This window comes from Phocoena sinus, chromosome 10 (assembly GCF_008692025.1).
Source record: "Phocoena sinus isolate mPhoSin1 chromosome 10, mPhoSin1.pri, whole genome shotgun sequence".
In the NCBI taxonomy this organism is placed as follows: domain Eukaryota; kingdom Metazoa; phylum Chordata; class Mammalia; order Artiodactyla; family Phocoenidae; genus Phocoena; species Phocoena sinus.
The window spans coordinates 15,974,950-16,002,922 of record NC_045772.1 but is presented as its reverse complement, the minus strand read 5'-3'; the positions used below and the strand labels follow the sequence as shown (position 1 = coordinate 16,002,922).

The 27,973-nt window shown below is 48.9% G+C and overlaps 1 protein-coding gene across 1 annotated transcript in view; it reads left to right on the top strand.

Annotated features, from left to right (window-relative positions):
• Positions 1-3,046: 3,046 nt before the first annotated feature.
• RFX4 (regulatory factor X4) overlaps positions 3,047-27,973 on the top strand; it is a 166,884-nt gene continuing 141,957 nt past the window's right edge. Inside the window, exon 1 of the mRNA XM_032645833.1 lies at positions 3,047-3,510. Coding sequence (XP_032501724.1) covers positions 3,468-3,510 — 43 coding nt within the window. The 5' untranslated portion in view covers positions 3,047-3,467. The remainder of the gene's footprint in view (positions 3,511-27,973) is intronic.

The following is a 27,973-nucleotide window of genomic DNA, read 5'->3' as shown; positions in this document are numbered from 1 at the left end:
TAAGTAAGTTCATTTGTATCATTTTTTTAGATTCCACATATAAATGATATCATGTGATACTTGTCTGACTTTATTTAGTGTGATAATCTCTAGGTCCATCCATGTTGCTGCAAATGGTATTATTTCATGCTTTTTTATGGCTGGGTAATATTCCACTGTATATATGTACCACATTTTCTTTATCCATTCACCAGTTGATGGACATTTAGGTTGCTTCCATGTCTTGGCTATTGTAAATAGTGCTGCTCTAAACATTGGGATGCATGTATCTTTTCGAATTAGAGTTTTTGTCTTTTCTGGATATATGCCTAGGAGTGGGATTGCTGGATCATATGGTAACTCTATTTTTAGTTTTCTAAGGCACCTCCATACTGTTCTCCATAGTGGCTGCACCAATTTACATTCCCACCAACAGCAGATAGCACTATTTTAAAGCTCAAATGTTACCTTCTCAGAGAGGCCCTCCCTTATGTTCCACCCCCTACATAGCACTCATCATCAGACATCCTAAATAACCAAATTATATATTTTATATATTATCTATCTCACCTCACTCCAACATGATTTTTTTTTAGTCTATTTTGTTCACTGCTGTATCCTCAGCTCCTAGAATAGTGCTAAGCACATAGTAGGTATGCAACAAAAATTTATACTAAAGAATGAATGGATAAGTGCTTATATTCATTTCTTTAAGCTCCTGGGTGTTGCAGCACTGTCATGTCTAAGAAGCAGTGCCCTCCCAGGTTAGACAGCACAGGGCAGGGGCCTAGCCTAGCCTGCGCCCTGGACTGTGCACGGCACGCATCTGCGCGGCCCACCTATGAGTTCTTTCTCCTCACTCCTCCTTGGCGAGTCTGGCCCACCCCGCCCCAACTTTGCGTGCATAATAATTAAAATAAGAATAATAGCAACAGCCATAACAGTCTCGTCCGCCCTCTGGAGACAACCCGGCCCCTGGCATCCCTCAAGGATTTTCCCAGGGCCTGAAGCACGAGCTTCCCTGCAACCACCGGAAGGCACCTCGTCAAGCTCCCCCGCCAAGTCTTCTACCTCCCAATGGGCCCCTGCAGCTGGCTGATGGAGGTTTTTATCATCCGCCCCATTTCGTCCAGGGAAAAACGGAGGCTGCGAAAGGAGAACCCGGCCTCTCTGATCTCCTGACTTGGAATCCCGCGGTCTTTGCCACCACGCACACCACGACCACGTGCGGTGATCACCACCGTCGCCTTTGGTTGGTTTCATACCCCCCTTCCCTTCACCAGCCATCGCGGCCGGAAAGAATGTGCCTGGCGCTGCTCTGGGCTCTGAGCAAACGGCTGTGCACGGTGTTCCTGCAGGAACAAACGGGTAATGAACCAGGCACCGGCCGGGGCAAGAGGGGCGCCTCACACAGAGTGGTCAGGCGCACTCCGAGGAGGCGACGCTAGCTGAGATCAGGGTGGTGGGAAAGAGCCGGTCACGCGGGCACATGTTGGGGGGAGGTAGATGGTAAGGAGAGTTCCAAGTAGAGAGAACAGCGAATACTCAGCCCCTTTTACATCCATTACCTCGTTTAATTTTACCCCACACTTTGAGAGGGGACACTTTGCCCCATTTTACAGACGAGGAAACTGAGGCCCATAAAGAATAAGGCATTTACCGAATGGGATTCGAACCCAGCTCTCTGAAATACGCTAAGCCCGGACTCTCCAGCCCGCGTTCCGCGCCGCCTCTTTTCTTCTGCACCGTGACCTTAACTCGGCACGTGCTGGCCCCTCGCCCCCCATCCCAACATTGTCCCACTTAGGAGGGCAGACTGGGGGGCTTTCGGAGGGACCGCGGAAGTCGCGCCCTGCTTGGGGTCCCGGGTTAGAGACTCCCTCGCCCTGAGTTAGGGACCCCTCCCGTGCGCCCCGCCCCTTCCGCGGCCGGGCCGGCGCTGCCTCTGTCCATGGTCAAAGCACCCGGGTAATCCGCCTTTCTCTTCCGCCCGCCGAGCCCCATTCATATGCTAATCACAGCGCTGCCGGCCCGCGAACGGCCACTTTATCGGGGCCCGCGGAGACGCAGCCGGCCCCCCCCACTTCCACTTCCAGCCCCCCAGCTCCTCGCCCCCCTCTTTCTGCACTCTACACTCAGCCGAGGAGGGGGTCCCTGGGAAAACCGCGTTCCCACTCGCAGGCCCGGGCTTCTCGCAAACTTCGTGGCTGGCTGGGGGCGGGGGCGGGAGGAGGGAGGAAGGGACCGAGACACAGACAGACTGACAGACAGAGTTACGGGAAGAGGCGGGGGCTGCGGGGAGTGTCAGAGAGACCAAGGGGGATAGAGACAGAGAGGGGCAGAGTCCTAGGGAGAGACAAAGAGGTGAGGGGGCAGGGGCTGGACCGAAACGCACGCAGCCCAAACCGGAGACTTAGAGGGACACAGAGGACGAGGGAAGGACAGAGGGAGACAGAGACAGGGAGGCAGGCGGAGAGAGAGAGGCAGATACACCCAGAAGATAGAGAAAGTTCTGGAGATGAGTCAGCGCCTCACACCCTCCCTGCCAAGCGGCCTTCTCGCCGCCTGGGGTGGGGGTGGGGTCTTAGGGCTGCAGTTCCCCTTCCCCTCCCCTTTCAGCGCTCTCCACTCCCCCACGCGTGTCCGCGGATCCGCGTGGAAGGGAGTCAAGGCTTACCTCATCCCCAGGGCTCCCACTCAAAATCTAACCCGGGACCAAACTTGGGGGGCCCAAGAGAAGCGGGAAAGGAGTGGGGCCCACTCGTGGCCGCGTAGGCGACTCACCAGGCTCCTCGGAGCCCCCTACCCACCCCCCAAGCCTGCGCCGCGCCTGGCCGGATCGGGGGAGGGGGGCAGGGGGGAGGGGGCCACATCTAAGCCAATTTTGATTTCGCCTATAATGAGTGCCGGGCGAAGGCTGGAGAAGGCCTCTGGAACTTTAAGAAAAACGTTGCTAATGCTATAATAGAAGGGGGAAGTCGGAGGGCTGGGATTGCGTCGCTCTGAGCCCCCCTTTTCGGAGGCGGCTTTTCTTATTCAAAACAGGCCCACAATGGGCTTCACAGTGCGCCTCGCCACGGCCCCATCTGACGAGCGGCCATTCATCAGGCCGGCTGGCCTATCAATGACATTGCTCCCATCGGGGCTCCTATAAAATGATGCTTTTTCCCATGAAACATCCGCAAACATTTTGACGGGTTTGGCTTTGCCCGGCTGGATTACTGAGTGTCCCCTTGCTCGCTTGCTCTTTCTCTCTCCCCCTTCTCCGAGCTCTCTCCCTTCTCTCTCTCTCTCCTCTTTTCTTCTTTCTCTGTTCGCCTTTCTCTTTCTGCCTTTTTCTTTTCTTCTTTATCCTTCCGTCCTTGCACTCTCTGCGTCTCTTTCTCCTTCTCCCCTCCTTCCTCCCTTCCTCCCTGGGCAGCTCTAGCACAGGGGACCCCCAAACATCAGGACTTTTGGGGGGCGCCTGTGCTGTCCATGGGAAGAGCATGCATTGTGGGTTACTGGAGGAACCCGACATGGATTCCACAGGTTAGTCCTACTGGTGGGGGTTGGGGGGAGACATTGGGAGGGAAAGAAGAGGTAGAAGGGGAACTTCAGCAAGAGTCGCAAAAAGTTCAGAAGGGTCAACTTGACAGCGGAACCCCAGGAAATAACGGAGCCTGCAGAAGTTTTCAATCCCATGCGATGTGCGATGTCTGTAAGCGGATGCGTGGAAGTGTGCGCGTGTGTAAGCGTGTGACTGTGTGTGTAAATGTGTGTGTGTGCGCGCGCGCTGACGAGCGCGCTCTTGCTAGCCGCGGACACAAAGTTATGTAAAGATTCGCTGGCTCGCGGCGAGCTCGAGGTGCCACTTGCAGAAACTTTGCGAGCCGACCGCCCCCTCCCGGGCCCGGCTCCTCCCCCGGTTTGGGGGCCCCGGAATAGCGGTGCGCTCTGGAGCTGGTGGCTAGGGCCAGGAAGCCGAGCGGAACGCCCCAGAGGCGGGGGAGGGCGACGGCTCCGCACAGCGCCTGGGAGGTGGGGACAGAGGCTCCGACTGGTAGAGATGCGCAGCTGGAGGGAGTGGCGGCGGCGAACCCGGTGGTCCTGGGGAATCCGCGCCCGGTCTGGAGGAGGGAGCCCCGGGCCGTCCGAGGCGGGGTGTAGCCTCCTTGCCCGGAAGGGGCACCCGACGATGCGCTCCGCTTGGGGATTGTAATTCTGCTGAAGGGAGGACAAGACGCTGAGCGGCTGGCGAGGCCTGGCGTCTGGGTCTGCAAACTGCTCGGCACTTTGGGGTCTGTTGGCTGTGGGCATCAGGTTTTGGGGTTGCGGCCGTCCGTAACAACAGAGAAAGCAAGCCAAGGAATCTCTTACAACGAAAAAGCCCAGCGTCTCGGTTCTTTCTCCAGTAGAGTCTTCGCCACCTCCCAGTTCTAGCGCCTTTGAAGAGCCGCCAAACTTCTAGATCAGAGTTATGCTCCCTGTGCTCCTTCCAGGTGAAAGAAATTCTCTGGAAGTTCACCTCCTCCCCCAGCCGCAGTCTTCCAACCAGTGCAGTCCTATCCCGGCTTGGTCGCAGCCTTGGAGTTTCTTGGGGAGAGGCAGAAACAGGGCAGTGAGAGCAGCCTGGGCCGAGGCAGCAGCTTGACGCGATGCTTGAGGGGATGCCTACGAGCATCCGCTGCTGGACTTTGCAGCGCGGAGCAACAAGTGCCTTCCAGTCTCTGCCATCCCCTAACACACGCGCGACTCCTCCCTGAGCAAATAAACACCACACGATTGTTTCCCCATCTCCACTCCGAAGCAGGCTGGAAATGGATGTGGGGTGGGAGTAGGGGTCATCTGGGCATTGCCCCAGATGGTTTTTCTTCCGTCCTTGCAGATAGATTTCCAGCCTCTCCTGGCTTCTGCTGGGGCCCTGGTGGACAAGACGCCCACCCCCTCTGGCCAGGGGTATCTTTGATTTTCCAGGGTAATTATCTATCTCTGATCTCAAGAGCTAAGTCCTTCTCCACTGCGCTCCCCCGGGTGGGTGTGGGTCCCCTGGGAGTGGGGAAAGGCTGAGCCCCGAAGAACTCCTTACTATGTGCAATGACAAATGAAGGTAAGGAGAGGCGTCACTTGCCGCCCGCCCGGCTGCGGGTGCGCGACCAGCCCTGCTGGATCCTCTCCGCTGGCGGTAAAGAGGGCGCCCAGAGAGGGAAAAGAGACCCTCCCTGCATACTGCTATGCCAAGTGTTAGTGCCACTACGCACCTCCTGGGCACCCCAACTTTAGAGGTGAATATCCTTGAACAAAATTAAACCCATGTCTGCATGGTTTGTGACCAAGTATTTGCAAGGGGTTCACGTAGGGACTTGGGGTCTCCATGCCCCACACCAGCCATGGCCCAGCTGGGGGTTTTCGCCACCCCTTCCACACGACTGGAGCTTCTCGGTGCGTTCTGGGGAGAGCTGCGGGGTTGTGGAAACGTTCTGTTTTCTGTCCTCTAGCTAGTGGTCTTGGAGACACCTGGTCATTACTTACAGCAGACACCCGCAACGGGTTCTGAAATCTTTTCTCCCATCCACTCCCCTCCCCTTTTCGAAAATCTGAGACATCCCTAGATCGCCATCCTGAACTCAAAAAGTTCTGGGAAACGGCAGCGTGAAGAAATGACACGAGGCGCACCAGGTGACATTTTCACTCGGGCTTGCAAAACCGACGACAAGGGAAGTGCGGCTCGGCGCGGTCCGGTCCAGGACCTTCCCTCACCTCGCTTCCAGAGAACTTAATCCAATTAGCTTTTCTTTGGAGTTTCCCTTTTTATGTAAAGGTCCTTTCTCCCCGTCTTGCTGAGACCTGCGCTCCTTGGAGCAGTTCGATTCTGCTCCTTTTACGGCAGATTGAGCGCAAATCTTACAGCAGAACCACGAATATTATCGTTATTATTATTTCATTCCGAAAGGGCTGGAACGATCGATTCGCAGCAAGTGCTGGGGCGATGTCCGGAGCGTCCGGGGTCGGAGCGGCCGGTGGGCCAGGCCTCCGTCCCTTCCTCTTAAAAGGAAAATCACCGCAACGTGCCTCGGGCCCGGGAGGACAGTTTTGCGGGGGCCGGGGCTCTAGTGGTCCGCCTGGGGGCCTCTTCAGCGTGGCCTGCGGAGACGCGCCCCTTTGTTCCGCGCACCGAGGCGGTAATATATTCCTCAAGTTTTCCCAAAATACTCAACAAGTGTGAGGGCTGAGACAATGCCCCGTCGGAGGAGGCCGGGGAGCCGGCGCGCAACTCTGGGCCCTGGCCTAGCCCGCCGCCGAGTGCCACAAAGCAGAGCTCCTCTCACAGGAGGCCCGCAGCGCGGCCGGGCTCGGGGAGCGGCGGAGGCCGCAGGCGCACGCGTGGGGCGGTTGACGCGCCCTCCGCCCGGTGCGCGGTTTGCAGCTACGTCGCTGCCGGCTCGCGCCTCAGCCCCGCGCCGCGCAAAGTCTGCGCCGAGCCCCGTGTGGCCCGCCGTCCGCACGCGGGCCTCCGCCGGCGCTTAACGTATTCGTGGCCTGTGGCTCCAATCCCGGCTGCCCCTCCCCGACGAGCGTTGCTCAGTTACTCAAGGTACCTGGAAATTCGAGAACGAGGGGCGGGGTGGGGGGAAAGTAGGTAGAGTTTTAGGCCACAGAGAACTTGTGCAAAGTGGGCCGGGGCCAGGTTGGTCGCCTGCGCAACAGTAAGGGTTGGTTCTTGTTAAACGGGACGGCGCTTTACAGAGGGGCAGTGACGAACCCGACCTGGAAACTTCTGCCTCTACCCGCTTTCCGCCGCGACCTCCAAAACCCAGAGCGGCCAAAGCACCCCTAGAGCCGGATTTGAGCTCCCTGGGCTACAACGGCGGGAAGACACTCTGGTCTACAGGCCTCCGGCTCAGCACAAGGCCCGACCTGGCTCCGAGGGCCCGCAGGTGGGGACCTTCAGTGGCTTTGGCGTGGGGCCGGCGGGGCAGAGAGCGCCCGGGTGGGAGGAGGCCCCGGGCCTAGGAAAGCAGCCGTCTTCTCCAGCCCCGGGACTCGGACTGCGAGCTCGGGGAACAAGGGGTCGGAGCTGTGAACTTTGCCCCCGCGCCCAAATCAGACTGTCTCGCCCTCCCCGGCCGTGTGCGTGTGTGTGTGTGTGTGTGTGTGTGTGTGTGTGTGGCCGGTAAAGGGGGCATGCTCGCGCCACCCTCGCCACCTGCCATGTGCCGACGTCTGGGTTTGGCATCAGGGTCAACTAAGAGCCGCGTGGTCCCCGGGTCCCCAGTCCGGGTGGCTGCAGCACTAGCCAGCGCGGACGCGGCGTGAAGGCCGGGCTCGGGGAGCCCCGCACGCGACTTGGTGCGGCGGCCCGGGACAGCGCGCTTTCCCACCCGGCCTGTAGGTCCTGGAGACCCGGAAAAGTTTTCAGGGGCCGCTCGGCGACTAGGCCCTGGGATTTCCATAGCTGCGCCCGCCCCGCTCCCCAGCGCGTCGCCATGGAGACTGCTGGAAGTTGGTGGTGGAAAACAGACCCAGCGCAAAGCAAAATATTATGAGTGCAGTTGGGGTGACTTCAGGGGGGGCAGGGGACCGGAGGGCATGAGCGGGAGCCAGAGGCAGAGGCCGACAACAAAAGGCCGAGTACGAGGAGGAGAGAGGAGTTTGCACGGGGCCTCCCCGCCGCTGTGTGAGAGCTGGACCATCCTGCTTCCCAGAGGCGCCGAGGTCTCTAATTTCTCTCCAGCAGCTACACCTTTTCTCAGCCCGCCTGCGCGCTCTCTCTCCCACCCCTCCTCCTCCGGGTTCTCGTCCAGCCTCCCTCCCCATCCCGAAGTTAGGCGCCAGCTGGGCAGTGCGCCCGCCCCCCCCCCCCCACGAGCCACAGGCTCACCAACGTGAAAGGTTCTGGCTTTTCTTCCCCACGACCCGTGGGTCGCCCCAGATGAATTTCTCATCGCCCCCCGCCCAAACTGGATCTGAAAGGGCAAGGGGTTAGGATAAGGCGGGAAAGAGAAGAGAAGGAGGTGCCTGGTCAGAAATCTTGGAGGGGTGGGGAGGGTGCTGAAGAGAAGATCCTCCCAATTTTTTTCTCCTTTGTACAGTGGGGAAGGCTCGGGGTTATCATTCTGACTCAGCCACTTGTAATGATACTTTAGGTAAATCTTCTAGCCTTTACAAGATTAATTTTAATTGCCTGTAAAATGAAGGGTAAGACAGCTCACAGACTGGGATTCTCTGACAAGTTAGACGTATCCCTCTTTACTATAGAACCCAGGTTACCACTATCTGAACTATGATCCCCTGCGCAATTAGTGACTCTCTCCCCAAACGAATAATATACTAAAATATTTTTACAAGTCATTTAAGATTTTAAGAGTCAAGAACCTTGAATAACCCCCTTTTAAGGACCTGTAATTGCCTTTCTCAGTTACACCTGAGGTGCTTTCCTTAAGGCGTTAGATTTTATGGGGCTGTACCCGGCGTCAACACTGAAATGCCTCTGGGTGGTGAAGTCAGCATCACAGACCCCCACAAATGCTGGATAAGAAGCCACACTGGCCCATATGGTGAGATGTTGCTATCAAGAGTACACCAGACTTTACCCTCCGTTGCTCAAGCTTTTAGGAAGAGGTGAGGCCCTTCTCACACCTGGCCACCCCTCAGCAGAGGAGTCCTTCCATTCTCCCCAGACTCTGTCGCCTCATCTGTAAATGAACGGATTGGATGTAAAGATTGCCACGGTCTGTCTGAAAGTTTATGACTAATTTACATGCCCGTGTCTGTGATACGTGCCTGGTACTAGGTTTATAAAGTAGTTCATCACACATTGATCCTCACAAGCGCTCCACGAGAGAGGTATTATTGTGACCTGCATCAGGCACAGGGTTTCGCTTCTATTTCCAACACTGCAAAATCATGATTCTAAATCAGTTTGATGTGTGTGTTTGCCTTGGTGTCTGTGCAAAAAAAAGAAGGCTGAAAAGGTATGGAATGGTGACATCACAAGTTGGACGCCAGACAGTCAGGTCTCCACTTGCATAGACCCCTGAGAGCCTGCCCTGCCTGCTGTACAGGTTACTTGGGACACTCTTCAGCTGCCCCTCCAGTGATGCACGGTTCTGCAGGATGGAAAACGTGGTGGTGGGGGAGAATCTCTGACGTTGCTTCTCCCCACACCCACTCTATTTGAGATGTCTTTACAATTTTATCAAGGTTAGGGGAGAGAATAACTCAAAGACAGATAATTTGGAGGTGTCAGGTAAAAGTTAAAAAAATTACTTTGGGTGAATTTATCGGAGGTTTTATTCAGTCTTGCTCCCTGAGCACCTGTTGGGTGGCAGAGCCTGGGGATGAATAAGGCCACAGTCCCTACTGTCAAGGACTTTAAAACGTTTTGATGAGGGAAGGCATGGACATATTGAGAGTGGTGAGCGCTGCAAGAGACAGAAAAATAGTGTCCCCTTGGGGCCTGGAGGAAAGGATGCTCTCTCTTGTTATACACCCACCATGTGGCAGCCCCATTAACAGGCACTTTACCACACATTAGCCATTTAAGCCTGACAGCAGTTCTGGGTTGTCCCTTTTTAGGATGAAAGAGGGTCTGGAACTTGCATAGGGTCACAACTTGTACGTAGCAGAGCTGGATCGGAGGCCAGACTGGGAAAGCCCATTCCCTCGCCCCACCCTGCCTGCTTCAGCTGGACACTGGTAGAGCGCTAGCCTGGCAGGGCTTGGTGATGACGCTGGCCGCCAGGTGGATTTGAATCCCACTTGGTGAGAAGGGAAATGCATGGATGAGAGTGGAGGAGCAAGGAATGTTGTGTCTTTGAGCTCCAGAGAAAACATCTCTGAAGTTGTCATATGATTCTGGCTTTGAAGAGGATTTGAAACGATGGCAGTGGTAGGAGGCAGTGCCTCATAAGGGTTGAGTAGAGTATAAACTTTGGGCAAATTTTAGCTTGTTTCATCCATCCATTCATTCAAGAATTCTATGTGTCTTCTATGTGCCCTGCATTCTGCTAAATGCTGAGCTTTAAAATGCCATCTCTGCTCCTCTGGAGCATAAATTCTAGACAGACAAACAGATAAACACAAATATAGATAATCTCAGCTAGTGATATGTACTATGAAGAGAAAACACTATCTAGATTAATGAAGATAGAGTGTGGTGGTGGGGAGGTTGCTACCTTTCAGAGGGTGCCTTTCTGCCACATGAAGCTGTGTGTCTTTGGTATGGAAGCTAGATATCGCTGAGCTTCAATTTTCTTACAGAATTGATAGAACCGTCTGATAGGGCTGTTGTGAGTCTGCAATGCGAAAGTGATAATAAATAACATATATTCAATACTTACTATATGTTTTCACTTTGCTAAGCACTTTAATTTAAATGCATTATCTAGGTAATGCTCACAACAACGCTATGGAGAAGGAACTGTTACCATTCGCAGTTTAAAGGAGGAAACCAACAGGCTCAAAACTGAAAAGTTTCTGAGCTCTAGAAGTTGGGCTGTGAGACATACCTTGACTGCATGGGAAGCAAGATCGATCTTAATTGCGTGTGCCAAACTTTCCTGAGACAGAATGCAAGTAATAAATCCAGGTTTTTGTTTTCATTTTTAAAGCTAATGTTTGTCAAGTGCCTTTCACATGCCAGGCATGTACTAAGCACTTTAAATTCATTATTAGTTGTATTTTAAAGTATATGTTAGGGATACTGTTGTTATCCATTCCATTCTATGCAATGGGAAGTGGAGGCAGATAAAGGGTATCCTTGAAGGGGGTAAGTTCCCTAACCTGTGGTGATCCGCACTCTTAGTCACAAGGCTATACTGTCTTTTTCTTTTTTGTTTTAGCGAGGGAGAGGGTTGTGTTGGAAAGGATGTCCAATGAAAGCGTATATTATTTTAGCAAAAGCATGCTATTTTCTTCCTGTAAGAAAGCATTAAGGGTAGTCTTTTATACTGTGAAGACAAAATTGTAAATTATCGTTGGCAAAAATAGGGACATAAAGGGACACATCTTTATTACAGATGTGAAATGCACTGTAGTCTTCTCGGGGATTCATTTGAAGTTTAGTTACCATTCGCTTTGTGTCTGTGAATGTCTAGGCTTCATTCATGCTCACATACAAACATACCTCAGCCAGAATAAACTAATGAGGCAGAAGCCATTAAGTACTGTGATTATATATGTAGCCTTTTGGTAATTTAACAAACCATATATTAGAGCTAGAAGTCATTCACAGATATGTGTTCCCTATGGCTTCAGGTACATGTGGGTGTGCTTTAATGAAAAGAACATGGGCTTTGCAATCAGATAGACCAAGATTTAAATCCCTGCTTGGTCACTTGCTAGCTGTGTGACCCGGGGCAAATGACCTAAGTTCTCAAGCCTCAACTTCCTTCTTTGTGAAAAAATGCACTCTTTACCTTCTAGGGTTCTTAAGAGGATATACTGGGGAGGAGGAGGTTGTTGGGTGAAATAAGTGAAGGGGATTAAGAAGTACAAGCTCCGGTTATAAAACAAATAAGTCACAGGGATGTACTGTAACAGCATACGGAATATAGTCAATAATGCTATAATAATTTTGTGTCGTGACAGATGGTTACTGGACTTGTCGTGGTGATTGTGTGGTAATGTATTTGTCGGGTCACTATGTTGTACACTTGAAACTAACATAATATTGTATGTTGGCTATACTTCAATAAGAACAAAAAGAGGATATAATGAGATTGTGCGCTTTAAGTTAAGCCTGGCTCCTAGAAATTGCTCAGTAAATGGCAGACCTTACTAGGATTGAAAATAATTATCTGGCCTCCTGTGCCAAATCCTAGGTGTCTAGTTGGGAAAAGGGGATAAGAATGCTGAAAAAATGTTAGATTGTTTCAGCATATCTAGATGTTTTCTGTACTACGTAGACATAGTCTCAATTCTCATGTCAAGATGAATCATTCTCTTCTAAAAGGTTTTAGGCTGAGGGATTCATGTCATCTTCATTTCTCTACCTTTCCCATGAACAAGGCATTTTATGTGCTTCTGTTTGCCATGGTTTCACCCTTGCGTTTTCTAGTTTGTTAAAGGAAGTGGAAAATGTGTCTTTGTAGAGGCAACACCTGTTGACTGGGATTTGAATCCTGCAAGAAAGTTAGTTCCATGGAGCTCTCGGAGGAGACGTACGGTGCACACCTCTGATGAAGGCCCCTGCACAACCCCTGACGCCCTTCCAGTTCTAGAACGTGATGGCCCGCGTTCTTCATCCACTGCCCTCCCCCCACTGCCCAATACGTGTAGGCATCACTGTTTTATTAAAGACTGAACCATTTTACACTTGACTTCCAAGAAGGGGAAACCAGTTTCAAGTGAGTCTTTCTCTGAAACTTGTTTTAGCAGGAAACTCGTTTAGCTCTTTGGCCTTTCTTGCATATTTTTCTAACGTGAGGAGAAAATATCCATTTGTTCTGTTTCTGTCTTTATAACTTGATTTTATCTACATTGTGGTTTTTGGGTTTTTGAAATATTAACAGCTTTCTTTAAGAGAGAGAAAGATCATAAAAAGCAGAAAAGAAAGAATGAAATTCAGCCCTTCTGTTTTCAGTTGAATAGGATCTGAATTTAGGCAACCAGGGCTGAATTACCTGTGCCAGTAGATTACGTGGTTTCTGTGCTCAGATCTGGTCCTCAGAGCAGAATTTCTTTAAAATCGGTGTATAGTTTCCACTTCTGTGGTTGGTTAATCCTCAATAAAATGTAAAAGCATAATCTGCCTATGAGCCATCAATAATTATTAGTAGACAGGTGAACCTTGACGTGTTGGGTTTATACTGTTGTGATTGTTTTGCTTTAACTCAAGGGGATAATAAGAAAGCCTTTGAAGAGGCTTCAACCCAGTGAAGGTTAGTTAGGGCTTAGTGCCTTGCGTGTTTTCTGACTACCCAGTTGTGCTATAAAGGTCAGCATTGTTTAGACGCAGCCTAAGTGAGATTGATGAATATAGCAGATTTTTATTTAATTGGAAGGGAGAATTACTACTTCATAAGCATTGATCTCCTGAATCCATCATGTTGGAGAAAATGCAGTATCAGTGAGCACGAGTGAACTACTCCTGAACTAGATTTTGAACTGTCATTTGAATAATCTAAAGAGTGATTAGTGATTGCTAATTATACCGCCAGCAGCCAATTTTTGAGGCACGAACGCATTTCGTGGAGAAACTTATGTTAACACGTTTGTTTTGAATCTTGTGACGGCTATGAAGTCATTTCAAGCTAATATTACACTTTTGAAGAAGGAGGCGTTTCTTCGAATGTTACAATTACAGAATTTATAATTTTTTTAAAAAGCAGGGCTGATATTTGAGCTCCACATCATCTTTTTCTGAACGATGAGTCTAAATTTGGGGGTGTTGATACATGTGATGTATTTATAGTTTGTGAACTGGTTCTCAGAGCTCATGGGTAGGTGAAATTCCTATTGAAGTTGTTGGGGTTTTATGAAGTTCTGGAATTGGGCCCATGGCATAAACGCAGATCTGTTTATGGTGGAATTGATTGATCACTTTGAATATTTCGCCGTGTTTTCTTTGTGGTGTTCAGTTCCACTGCTGATAACAAATGTAGAGTGGGGGCAGTGGGAGAATTTGGGTGCCTCTATAAGTTCTTTGTTCTACCGAAAAGAAAATCAAGTAATTTTGTATCATTCTTATATGGCTACGAAAAAAGCTAAAATTTCTGTTTCTAGGAGTTGTTTTTTTTTACTTGATGGCTCCTTTTACAAAAACAAAATAGTTTCTCCACAAAGCATTATTAGACATCATAAAAAAAGTAAATAACTTTGGCTGAGAAAGCCCTGGGAGTTTACAAGGAAGGAAGATCCCAGAGGGCTTCAGGCCCTCAGTTAAAATGTGAAAACTTTTAAGCATTGGAAAGAAGATTTCTAAAGCGTTGAGCTGTTGTTGTGAGAGGGCCGTTGGTCTCCATGAACTTTTATTTTCAACTCAGTGGGCAGAGTTTTTGAGGTTGCTGTGGTTTGGGTAGGGGACCTTTTCAGAAATGCCAGGCTTTTAGAAAAAAAAAAACAGCTTTTCTTCTAATCAAGTCTCCGTTTTAAAGTTTGAAAACTTTGCTGTGATTAGAAGAATGAATTATTTGCCTGCTTTGTTGGGATTTCCTCCGGGTGCCCAGGCTGCAGGGCATTCTCCGCCTGGGCTACCTTGCAGGGCGCTGCTGAGGAGGCACTGGGAGCGGGGAGAGCTGCCTGCCTGGACCTGGTCTCACTGGCAACAGGCGTGAGCCTGACTCGGGCTGGTTGAGCCCCGAGCATAGCAGGGAAAGCATGCAGGGCAGAGAGGTCCAGAGGGGTCCAGAGAGATCCAAGAGATGAGGAACCTCAAAAAAGGATTCCCTGTGGGTCTGCGTTCTGTTCAGAGTTTTTCTTGGTATTGAGACATACGTAAAAAAGAAGAAGAAAGGGAAAAAAACACCAAAGCCGTATGATTGTACATAGTACCTGGAGACTATATATTGATACATAGATTGTTTTTGAGAAGGAAAGAATGAAGGAAAAGGGAATGAAGAGAGACAGAAAGGAAAGAAGGAAGGAAAGAGACAAGGGAGGAAGGAAGGGACAGAGGGAGGATGGGAGAGAAGGAGGGAACTACACGAATTATTTTGGTAATTGACGGCAGGCTGCCTTAATGAATTATTTTCAAAATTATTAATTGCTTTTTTTAATCAAGTGACTCCCTTTTTGAAATCGGATAGCAGATTAATAACATTTATAATCTTTTCCAATCACTGTGCTAAATGCTTATGCATGTTAACTCATTTAATTCTCATACCTAACTGATGGCATTATTTTCCCCATCTTACAGAAGAGGAAACCAAGGTGCAGAGAGCCTAGGTAACATGTCCAGGCCAAATGGCTAGTGTCAAATGAGGATTTGAGCACAGATTATTCTGATTTCAAAGCCAGGCTGCCTCCTTGCCTCCTAAGACCTGGAGTTAGAAGGAGGACCTCAGTGGTGTCCATCCTAGCTCACCTGCTCTACTATGTAACGAAGTTCAGGAGGTCAAGGTACCCCTGATCCTGGGGGAGATGGCCGCTCATGCTGCAGTTCTCTGGAGCACACTGTCACGGGTGTCGGTGGGCTTCTGGCTGTCAGGGGCACCGGGATGTGACTTTGGTAGCAGACTGCTGACTGAGGACACCCACGGGGGCCCCTTCCTGCGGGGGCACCTTCATGTCAGGCGTTCCTTTCATCTCTAATTGTTCTCAGAGCTTCTGAGTTCAACCTGGCACCACCACTGGGGAGGTATCCCCCGCCTGCCAGTTACTCTGGCAAATCTGACATCTTATATCATCAAAGGCTTCATACCTATTTACTTACAGACATAATTTTCCTTACAATAGGTTAAGCATAAAAACCTTGGGTGTTAAAGTAACAGCCCCTTCCATTGCATAGCATGTCACAGTTTGCAATCACTGTTACAATCATTTTTCAAAATATTTATTTATTCATTTATTTATTCATTTATTTATGGCTATGTTGGGCCTTTGTTGTTGCGCATGGGCTTTCTCTAGTTGCGGCATGCAGGGGCTACTCTTTGTTGCGGTGCGCAGGCTTCTCATTGTGGTGGCTTCTCTTGTTACGGAGCATGGGCTCTAGGTGCACGGGCTTCAGTAGTTGTGGCATGCGGGCTCAGTAGTTGTGGCATACGGGCTTAGTTGCTCCGTGGCATGTGGGATCTTCCCAGACCAGGGCTCAAACCCGTGTCCCCTGCATTGGCAGGTGGATTCTTAACCACTGCGCCACCAGGGAAGTCCACTGATACAATCATTAATAGCAGGGAGTTTGCAATCGCTGATACAATCATTAACTGCTCTGGCTATAGAATCCCATAGACTTAGTGAGAATCGGCTTTGCCATGGGCTAGATGTGTGAATTCAGCAAGTCACGTGACCTCTCTGAGCCTCAGTTTGCTTGTTAGTAACGTGGGATCATGCAGAGTACCTACCTTAGGGGGTCTTGTGAGGATTAAATGAACTAATGCATATAAAGGGGTCCACACAGGGCCTTGGCATGCTGTAAAAGCTTAATAAACAGAAGGTGCTTCGAGCACTTGCTTCTTGTGTCCCCCTAGTAGCTTCCAAGACCTGCCTTCTCCCCATTCCCCTTTCTGCCCCTTCCCCCAGGACTGCATAGGAGAAGAAAACATTTTATACAACACTTCCACTGTGTTCAGTCTTTTCAATACATAGCCTCATAAACCTGTGATCTGGGCAGGATCATTCCCATCTTATACTTAGTGAAACTGCCACTCTGTGGGATTCAGTCACTCTATGTGCATCGGTTCGTACAGTGAGAGTATCTGAACTGAGGTTGTTATGGCACCAAAGCTAGTCCTGCTTTCTTTTTAATTTTTTTTATTTTTAATTTTTTTTTGTGGTACGCAGGCCTCTCACTGTTGTGGCCTCTCCCGTTGCGGAGCACAGGCTCCGGACGTGCAGGCTCAGTGGCCATGGCTCACGGGCCCAGCCACTCCGTGGCATGTGGGATCTTCCCGGACCAGGGCACGAACCCGTGTCCCCTCAACCACTGCGCCACCAGGGAAGCCCAGTCCTGCTTTCTTAAACCAGGCCATCGCCATACCAATTAAAAACATGCAGTTGTAATGAAGGTGTTGGTGGTTTCCCTTCCACGTAGAGCTCTGACTGTCTTAACTTTGCCTCACAGCTTTCTTATCCACGTGGGCCTGAAGTGCACATACTTCCAATCCTCATTTTCATTGTTTACTTGATGCTTCTTCCTTTGTTTCTCAAGATTTCCACCTGTGTCGTTATTCTCTGTGCTTAGCACAGTGCAAAGCATCTTCCAGAGTGTCTCACACAAGTCAGTGCTTGATGAGTGTTTACTTAAGATATAAATCAATTCCTCCTTCATATTCTGAGGGATGCTGCATCTCTTCGCCTGCTTTCTAGGAAGCCTGGCTCAAGACTCCATGCAAGCAAGTACTTCATAGATTAACTGCAGATGAACGGACACTCTTGAGCCCCTGTGAGCCAGGCATGGTGCTGGTGCCTCATTCATTTCTTTCTTTCCCTCTCTCCTCTCAGCCCTTCCTCTTCTCTCCTCATTGATCTGCTCTTCTGTGCCAAGCACCGTCCTAAGTGTGGGGAATAAGGTACAGTCAGCTCTTAAGGAGCTTATATTATTTTTCCTAATCCTCATAGTAACCTCATGGGGTAAGTATTTTTAATATAGGAAGAAAATTGAGGTCCATGAGGTTAAGTAATTTGCCCAGGGTTGCAGAATTTACTTGGTCCCTTGTAAGGGGAGGATTAGAATTAGTGTCCTGCCGGCTCCCAAGGCCATGCACCAAGAGATCCAAGAATCAAACAGAAAGAATGATAACAGGAAGGAACTAAAGAGTAATTCCTGGGAGGTGTGCATGATATAAAAATTATAATAGCTAAGACTTATTTAGTGCTTACCATGTAAACATTCTCTGTGCCTTATTCACTTAATTCTCATACAAACCCCATGAGGTGCTATTATTACCACTCCCATTTTGCAGATTAAAAAAAATTGAGGCTCAAGGAGGTTGAGTTGCTCACCCAAGGTCATACTTAAAGGAAGTCAGACTTGAACCTGGCAGTTGAGCTCCATGGTCTGTGTCCTTAACTACTACATTGTTATTCAAACAAACCAAAAAAGTGGCTTGGTCATAACCAGGTGCCTGGGACTCACGGCGGTTCCATGTATTTAGAATGTGCTCTGTGCCAGGCACTGTGCTCTAAGTACTTTCCATGCATTTGTTCACTGCAATCACACACCACTAAGATGAGGTAGGCACATCATTATTACTCACATTTTACACAAGGGGACACTGAGGTTTAGAGAATTTGCCTAAAGTTATTTCACTAGTAGGTACTAAGGCTGTAATTCAGACCATTCGTCTGTAGCTAGTTACGAAGCCCACATGCTTACTTTTCCTCCTCCTAGGTGATTCTCAGGAAATGATCCAAATGAAAGAAAACATTACATGCACCAAGTTGTCCATTAAAACATGGTAAAAAATAGGAACGTTAGCTCAGTGGAACACTGGGCATGTATTAAACAGTGATGAACGTGAGGACTGTAGCAACAGAGGGGAAATCTCCATGATAGAATGTTGAGAGGAAAAGGAATAGAAATTGTACATTCCCTGAGATCACAGTTCACATATGTGCACAGGTGCGCATGAGGCTGGGGAGCAATACAGAAAAAGGACAAGTAGTTCACACGTTAGAGGGGTGGGATTGTGGGTCAATATGTTTCTCTTTTCAACATTAAAAAGTATAATTTATTCGATAGATTAACACAGGAAAGAAAAAAGCGCTTTGCTTAAGAGAAGGATATTTTGTTGATTTATCTCAAAAGTGCAGGCTAGTTTGAAGTTTCTTTGGGTCCGGCAGCCAGGAGTGCCTGACTCTTGAGTTTTCGGAGGGGGAATCCACATCCTCTAATACAGGGGGTGAGAAGAAATGCAGAAGAAGTAAACAAACAAACAAAAACCTAGGAAAGGCAGTGATGTCAAGAGTCACATAATACCAGATGATGTGCACAGCAAGTAGCCTTGGCTCCAGTAATCTTTTTCAGATTTTCTGTGTTTTAATAATATTGTAATAATAGCAATAGAAACAAAGAAAAAGTCTGCCAACATTTGGGTAAGGGTAGGTATGCCCCCCCCCCACCGAGAAGTGGAGGGGAAATGAAATTTTTACAACCTGGTTATGCAATTATGTACATTAACTCTGGTGTTCCCAGAGATATTTTCAGAGCAGAGATTTCCTTTCACATTGAATTTATCTTCGACAGGAGATGGCACTGAACACCTTAGCTTTAATTTTCTCTAGTCTCTGGAGACTGTTGGTGAGTTCATGATCTGTGAAATATCAGCATTGGTGCACCTTCAGGGTTCCCTCGCTAATTCTTGTATATTGCAAACAATGACACCTTAATTAATCTCTTTGCCCACTTTAGAGCTTTCTATATTGAGTTTTCCTGAAGTAAGAAGGAGCAGTAACATTTCTGAGCACATATTGTGTGTTTGGTGTTATTTTAGACACAGCTTAGTGCTCACAATGAGACTTTAAGGCATGTGTAATTGTGGGTATTACAGTATCAGTTAATGGTTAGGTTAGAGTCAGATTCAAACCCTGGCTCAGCTGCTTACTGGCTGTGTGATCTTGGGCAAGTCATTGCTCCCATGATGATGTTGACGAGGATGATGGTACTTCATTGAGAGGCCACGTTCCAGGATGTGTCATTAGTGGACTCACTTGCATCATGCAGTGATTGAGACCCCAGCTGATGAAGAAGAGACTTGGGGACACTGGTCGCATGGATCAGCCAGAGGAGTGGATACAGTTAGCTAGAAGGAGGGCAGAGTTCTTATCTTTTCTCATCTCACTCATCTGTTCTGGTTCAAGCATCGAAGACTTAGACTCTTGCAGTGGCCTCCTACTAGGGGGACATTAAGTCCCAGTTTGCCTGGGACAATCCTGGTTTACACATATGGTCCTGGCAAAATTATTACTAACACTGCTTTTCAGTCTCAGAAATGTCCAGGTTTAGATGGTAAATGATATGGTCTCCTGCTTCCCTTTCCCTCCCCACTAAAATGGTGTTTAGTAGCCCCGGATGGAGCTGCCCACAGAGCTGATTTGTTTATGCCACACTCTACCCAAAAACTTTTAGAGGTTCTCAACCATCTACTGGATAGAATCCAGACTTCTTAACCCAGCCCTGAGTACAGAGGCAGGGCTTTTATGTGCACATGCCCCTTAGCATGTTACAGAGTGCTGGTTATACAGGATAGTCTCAGTAAACACATGTTGAATTAACACCTGAATGAATGTGTCCATTCACGCTCAGGCTGCCTGTCAATTTCTTGGGTGTGTCATTCTTCTGCCAGTTTCAGGGACTTTGCATATGCCATTCCTTCTGCCAGGAACACTCCTCCCTCTTTTCCCTGGGGTAGTAACACATGTCTTCTTACTCTTTAGCTGTCAGTTTAATGCTGCCTCCTCTGAGAAGCTTCCTTGACTCTCACAGATTAGGTCAGACCTTTCTTTTTTTTTCTCTCCCTGGCTTTCTTGGTAATTATGTCTCTATTTGTGTGATTATTGAATAGCTGACTTCTACACTAAACTCTGACCTTCCATGAAGACAGAAACTGTCTTGTTCCCTGCTATGTCCCTACTGTATAGCTCAGTGCCTGCAACACGCTACCACATAAATAGTTGATAAACGGACAGTGGGATGAATGAATGTAAGTCCCCTCACAGGCTGCCCTTTCTGAGCCAGTGCAGTTCATGTCACCTGGTTAAAGCCTTCCAATAGGTCTTGGCACACTTGGAATAGATGTGAAGTTCTTACTCTGGCCAGCAAACTTCGGGCCCTTCCTAACTTTCTGACCTCAGTTCGCACTGCCCTCCCCCTTCCTTCCTCTCCTCCACCATACTGGTTTCCTGGCTCTTCCTCACACCCTCCAAGCCCACTCCCACCTTGGGCCTTTGCAGTTGCCTCAACATCACCTCCTCCGAGAGGCCCTCAGCGTCCCTGCCACCTAAAACAGCACCCCAGTCTCTCTCTATCCCATTCCAGGGCTTCGTTTCTTCGGAACACTCATCATGCTCTAAGTCATCTTGCTTATTTGTTTTTGTCTGTCTCCACCACAGAATATAAGCTCCCTGAGAGCAGGGACCTTGCCTGCCATGTTCATCACTAGATCCTCAGAGCCTGGCAAACAGTTGGCACTAAATCACTGTTTGGTGGGCGAGGGAAGGAATAAAAGCAGTGGCAGCGTGGGGTCGCCCCTTGGAGGCAGGGCAGGGACCCCTTCCTGGAACCCAGCAGCCCCTGGGGTGGGGCCTGTGGTGTCGCCATGGCAACCCACTGACCTGAGGTACCTCCTGGAGAGGCCACAGCTGCCCACCTCCTGGGCCCACTTTCCACAGCATCCTGTGTGTCACCACCACGGGGAGTCCCGGGGAGAGAGGAAAAGCAGCATCCTGGTGCATGGGGGGACGGGAGCAGGCCCCGGGGGCGTGGTTCTCCTGATAATGACCAGGGCCTGGGGGAGGGGACCCCAGGGTGTGCTCTGGCACCTCCAGAGGGACTTGGGGCCCCGTCCTCCCTCGGTAGCTGCGAGTGTGGCATGTCAGCTCTTTCATGTAGCATTTCTAAAGCTGCAGGTTCCTAAAATAGGCCTCAGCACAGCGCCCCAAAAGACTGTTGATGTAAAGAGGATGAATAACGCCTTCTATTAAAACCCAGTGACACTTTGTAAGTCAGGCGGCGTTTTCTTCAGGTATTGCGTAAGTCAGAACTCCCTGTTCTCATCCAGTTCCTCAGAAACAAAGCTCATCGTGTTACTCCCCCACTGCTTAAAAATCATGGCTGGCTCCCAGCTGCCTGCAGGCTTCTTGGCCTGGTGGGTGAGGCCTTTGCAATCTGCTCCTAATGGACTCTCCCACTTGTCTCCCACCACTCCTTGGGTCACGGGTCAGTGGGCTCTTCACCTTTCTCAGAACCCATTTTGTGCCTTTGTCTGTGACGGTGGCCCTCTTCCCCAGAATGCCCTTCTTTCCTCGTTGGTCTGGCAGATGCCGACTCCTTTAAGGACCAGCTGAAATGCCTTCCCCCCACCCTCTGTGAAGCAGCCAGGCCGAGCTGGAAGCACCTTACTGTAATCTAGACGTACTCCTGGTTACCTGCTGGCTTAGCAAGGCAGGGTGCCGTGGTGACAGCAAACAGCTTTGGGGTCAGACAGACCTGTGGTGGTGACATCACCTAGCTTCTCTGAGACTTTCCTCTTCACAGATCGGAGTTGTTCAGGTCTCTGTTTCAGAGCTGCTGGAGGTGAGCAGAGGTGAAGCAGAGTGACCGGCATGGAGACGACACTCAATAAATGCTAGATGTCACCATTGCCATCTGTCCCCATCATGGCTGTGAGCACCTGCTGGAGAGAGACCAGGCTTTCCTCATCTTCCCACAAAGCCAAGCATGCTAAGTGCCTCACCTGTATCATTTCAGTTAATCTTTGGAGAAACCTGGGAGGTAGGGCTTCAGGAAGGTTCCAGAACCATCTCAGTGTTACATAGCTAGTGAGTAGCAGGTCTGGGATTTGAAATCCAGTTGTCCTAACCCCAGGCCCCACATTCTTCCTGGCCTGCCTCTGTCTTCTCTTTCATCTTGTACTGTCTCCCCCATGGCCACTCCACATCAGCCCCCGGGCCTTCTTCCAGTTCCTTAAATAGGTCACATGTGACCCCACCTCAGAGCCTTTGCCTTTGTGGTCCCCGCTGTCAGAACTTTCGAAGGCCTTTTTTGCTCCCTCACCACACTCGATCTCTGCTCAAATGCTGTTTCTTCCCAGAGGCCTTCCTGGGTAGGATCCCCCGTCCACCATTCCCTGTTCCTTCATTCTGCTTCGCTTCATCACAGCCATCACCACCAGCTCTGTGCCCAACACTGCTCCAGGCTCCTGGGAACTAAGTGCTGAACAAGGTACTCAAGGTTGTTAGAACTTACAGTTTTAAGAGTGGGGGAAATCAATAATAAAAAAAGAATACATAAGCAACCAAGATACTTTCAGGTCCTGAGACCCTGGTCCATCAGAGATATCCTGCTGTACTATATTGGCTTCCTATTAAATAGCTTTTGTCCATCTCTTCTTTTAGAACTTTACACTGAAGACACTTGATAACTATATATTTGCAAAACGAATGGATAGAGGGATGAGAGAGAACAACTAGCCTGTGCCCAGTAGGAAGAATAAGCATAGGCTTTGGAAACTGAAGATTTGGGTTTGACTTCTGACTTTAGCACCTTTGAATTGGGTGACCTTGGCCACACCACTGCCAACAAGCCACTGCCATGTTCAGTATCCTTATCTGTAAAGTGGTGTAAATTTCTGTCTCATGAGGTAGACTGTGAAGCTCAGATCAGGTTCTCCATGTCAGTGTGCTCTGCAAACTTCAAGGATTACCTGCCTTTTGACAACTAAGTTGTCTCCTCCTGCCAGGCCAGTATGCGTTCATGAAGCACTGCTCTGAGTCTTGGACTGCCTTGGACATGCCATGCCTCCGATACAGCTACTTCCTGGTTGTTTTTGCTGCTGGAAAGGGAACCAAGTCTCCTAGGAAACCCAACAGCCATTTATGGCTCATTCTATGAACTTGAGAAAGTCACTTCAAATTGGGGTTTCCAAATCTCCGATATGAAGTGGGGAGGAGTGAAGATTTGCCTCTAAGGAATGTGGGTTAAACTCCTTATACGATGAAAATCTATAAGGCATTGTCTGCATCCTCCTTCCTGCCCATGATCCCAGATGAGTCAGATGAGGGATGCCTCGCAGCCCAGGAACCTATGCTCACAGCCGTCAGTAAATCCTGTTGGGCACTTAGAGCAAGCTTGGCCCTTACTAAAAGGTCAGGTGGTTTTTATGGATCAAGAATGAGACAGTTCCGATGCAGGGGACATGGGTTCGTGCCCCGGTCTGGGAAGATACCACGTGCCGCGGAGCGGCTGGGCCCGTGAGCCATGGCCGCTGAGCCTGCGCGTCCGGAGCCTGTGCTCCGCCACGGGAGAGGCCGCAACAGTGAGAGGCCTGCGTACTGCAAGGAAAAAAAAAAAAAAAAAAAAAAAAGAATGAGGCAGTTGGGAGCAGGAAGTTATCCAAGTGTGAACTGAGCTCTCTTTCTCCCGTGTTCCAGAGCACAGCGCCAATACTGCCACACTGATCACAGTATTAGAACTTTTGCTTCAAGCCTCAGTTTTCATATCAGTAAATAGAGATATTAAGACATACCACATCATATTGTTCTGAGGTTTAATTCAGACCGCATGTGTGAAAACTTGCGTAGTATCTGGCACACAGTAGGAACTTACTGTTGTTTTTTGAAGAAAGTAATACATTCAACAACATGTCTTTACTGTACAATATCTGTGGGGCTAGGCACAGTGCCAGACACTGGGGACAGGTGAACAAAGATGACAGGGTGCCTGCACTCATGAGCTGATGGAGTAGCACCTGCCTTGCTTTCTTGATGTTAACTGGAGGGCAGAAACCAGTCTTACTCACGTTTGTATCAGACTCACTTTACTACAGCTTCTTGTATCTAGACAGTACAAAATAAATTTTTGTTCAGTTTTCCTTTATTTGGAAAATTGCCTTCGATGTGTTGTCCTTTTTCATGCCTTATGTGGTAAAAAAGAAAATGATTAGGAAATTCTGTAGATACATGAATGTACCTCCTTACATGCTGTGCATTCTTTGATATCATGCGTGTCAATAAAGTAACGTCCATTGAGGCCAGACTACAGGAGAAACTTCATACCAGGCACTAGTGGAGAGTCAAAAGAAATAGAATAAAATGGACAGCATTCTTAAGATGTTTATGTTCTGAACTGAAGAGCCTGTTATGTATAACGAAGGCTTGCAAAGAAATATGTAAGTGAATTTAGCAAAAATTGTAATATGTAAGTTGAGTTTTAGCAAAAGTTGTAATGCAAGGCAGACTGTGATCAGTGCTGCGGTATTGGCACCATGTTTTGGAGACCATATGGGACACAGGATAAGGAGAGCTCAGGGTGCACTTGGAGAGAGCATTGTGGTTATGACCTGAGATTGAATGCTTGTCCTAACCCCACCACTTACTAGCTGGGTGACTTTGGACAAGTCACCTAATCTTTCTGAGCCTTAGTTTTCTCATCTCTAAAATGTGCATATTAATAGAACCTACCTTATAGGCCTGTTATGAGGATTAAGTATGATGGTGTATGGAATGCATTTGCATAATGCTTGTAAGGGCTCAGTATATGGTGGCCTTTATTAAGTCACTTAATGTACTTAATGAGTAAGATAGACGAACACAGTGCTTTATTAAAAATTCAGTAGACCTGTCATTCTGGTTGAGTAATTCTTGATCTTTGCAAGACAAAAATCCATTATTAGTAGTTTTAAAGTTTACTTCAGGTGACCTAAATAGAGGCCTTCCAATCCTGTGGAGCAACCTAACTTATGGGACACGAGTTTCAGATGCCACTGTTGAGGGTCCCCCTAGGGAAGAAGACAAACGTCAAAGGGCTCCAAGGCCCATGGCCTGTAGAGATATTTCAGAGTGTTGCCTCCATGCAGTCTGGAATGCAAGACCTTTGAATGCACTGGAAACCTCCATGTCCAGAGCAATAGATGTGATGGTTCTGCTGTATTTGGCACTGCTCAGACCCCATCTGAACCCTCAGAGCTCATCCCGAGTGCCACATGTTCAAACAGACATAGAAGACAGCCAGAAATAGATGAACAGGATGGCAAAGAAGTGGGAACAATTTCTCCCAAGAAAGAGCTGCAACAAGTGGAGTACTTTGACTAGAAAAATGGAGACAGGGACTTCCCTGGCAGTCCAGTGGTTGGGACTTCGCCATCCGGTGCAGGGGGTGTGGGTTCGATCCCTGGTTGGGGAGCAAGGATCCCACATGCCTCGGGGCCAAGGGACCAAAACATAGAGCAGAAGCAGTGTTGTGACAAATTCAGTAAAGACTTTAAAAATGGTCCACATCAAGGGCTTCCCTGGTGGCACAGTGGTTAAGAATCCGCCTGGTAGTTCAGGGGACACGGGTTTGAGCCCTGGTCCGGGAAGATCCCACATGCCACAGAGCAGCTAAGCCTGTGCGCCACAACTGCTGAGCCTGCACTCCAGAGCCCATGAGCCACACCTACTGAGCCCTTGTGCCACAACTACTGAAGCCTGCACGCCTACAGCCCATGCTCTGCCACAAGAGAAGCCACCGCCTGTGCACCGCAACAAAGAGTAGCTCCCGCTCGCCGCAACTAGAGAAAAACCTGCGCACAGCAACAAAGACCCAACGCAGCCAAAAATAAATAAATTAAAAATAAATAAAAAGGAAAAAGAAAGAAAAATGGAGACATGGTGGCTTCTCCCTATATCTTCCATCTGCAACAGAGACCAAACTTACTCTGTGTTGCTCCTGGGAGCAGAGCTGGGTAGCAGAGTGGCTACAGGCATAAGCCATGAGTCAGAGAGCCCTACCTGGGGGCAGTGGGTGGGGGAAGGTAGTACTTGGTGAGATTTCTTCTCTCTACCCTCTTTCCCTTCTATAACCTTGCTTTCACCTCTCTCCAGGGTTGAGGCTGGGCAGTGTGGGGAGAGGTACAGCCATCAGCAAAATTCTTTGACTTGAACTCTCGTGGGTGGGTGTTGCCTCTCTTGGCCCACATGGTGCTCAGAGCCAGCTCTTCTCTGGAATGTCGCCATGAGTTCTTCAGAGCGTGTGCTCTACCAATCACTGGGAATTCTCACCTGCAACAGTAGGCGATAGTTACTTCCAGGACTCCAGCGATAACAGGCCTGATCTTGGCACTGGCAGATGGGTGAGAGGGAGAGTGTTGCCTTAGTTCCCTGTTTCTGATGAAAGAGGGTGGTGGTGTATGTGTGAATGTTGTGTGCCTACATGCACGTGAGAGTGTGAAGGTGTGCATACCTAGCTGGGAAGACCAGGGACTGGCCCAGAACAATAGACATTGCTTTTGGTGGTGTGCTTTGGTGGAGGGAGGGACCGCAGATTTCAGGGGACGCCATCCAAAATCAGCCATGGCTGTTGCCAGGGAAAATGTGCCAGGACTTGAAAGGGTTAGAAGATCTGAGTAGAGACATTCTAGAGAGTTCTGAAAAGAATCCCGGAGATTTGTATCCAGATGTGGTTTTGCATAAGATGTGATGAGAAACACCCATCCTGTGCCATCACAGCTTTGAAAACATTACAGGCCATTTGTTTCTATGTTGTGCATTTGAAATCTGGAAGGGGGTAGCGTTTTAATGTTTTGAATCTCTCTGTAGCTCAGTGTTTCCTTAGAAATACCAGATTTCCATATACTCTTTAACAATCTGGCTCCTGTTCCTCCCCTGATATTTCTCTCCTACTTATTTACAATTTTGGAAGCAGCTTTTAAAAGAGCAGTTTGTTGGGACATAAAATACAAACCGAAACCCTAACATTTCTCCTTGCTGTTGACGTTTGCTTTCCCCTCACTACACAGCTTACTCGCCAGCGTTAGCATGGCTTCCTTTTACAATATGTTACTAAGAGCCGAGGAAAAGTAATGATCTTTTCCTTGGCTGTTTGAATTACGAGGCGTCACATTACTCGATTAAGCTTCAGTTGCTCCCTAGGGAAACTGGAGATGAAAATCCTTACTTCAGAGAATTGTCCAAATTCACTGAGATAACATATGTAAAGGGCCTGGCGTGATAAAATAGGGGTTCAGTAAATGCTAACTCCCATATTATAAAGAAGGCAGGGGGAGACAGCACTGTTCAAAGCACACATCCATAGGTATAGTCAGTTCTGCTATGATACCACATATGCATTCCCCCAAATCACCATCATTCTACAAAATCGCACAGTAAAAAGTACAGAGATCGCTGGAATAATAAGCTAGGGGCAGAACACTCAAAAACTTTGTCAGTGACGCATGGGAAAAAAGACAGGAACCTAATAGAAAGGATAGCACAGTTTTACACATGTTAAATGGTTAAGAGGCACATAAATACAATAAATACGGCACTTCACCTTGGACTTGAAGTTGCTTTTGAAGCTCTATGTGTCCTTAATAGTTTTTTTTATAATACATTTTAAAAATTTTATTTATTTTTGGCTGTGTTGGGTCTTTGTTGCTGCACGCGGGCTTTCCCTAGTTGCAGCGAGCGGGGGCTACACTTCGTTGCGGTGCGCGGGCTTCTCATTGGGGTGGCTTCTCTTGTTGCGGAGCATGGGCTGTAGGTGCGTGGGCTTCAGTAGTTGTGGCTTGTAGGCTCCAGAGCGCAGGCTCAGTAGTTGTGGCTCATGGGCTCTGGAGCACAGGCTCAGTAGTTGTGGTACACGGGCTTAGTTGCTCCGCAGCACGTGGGATCTTCCCAGACCAAGGCTCGAACCCGTGTCCCCTGCATTAGCAGGCGG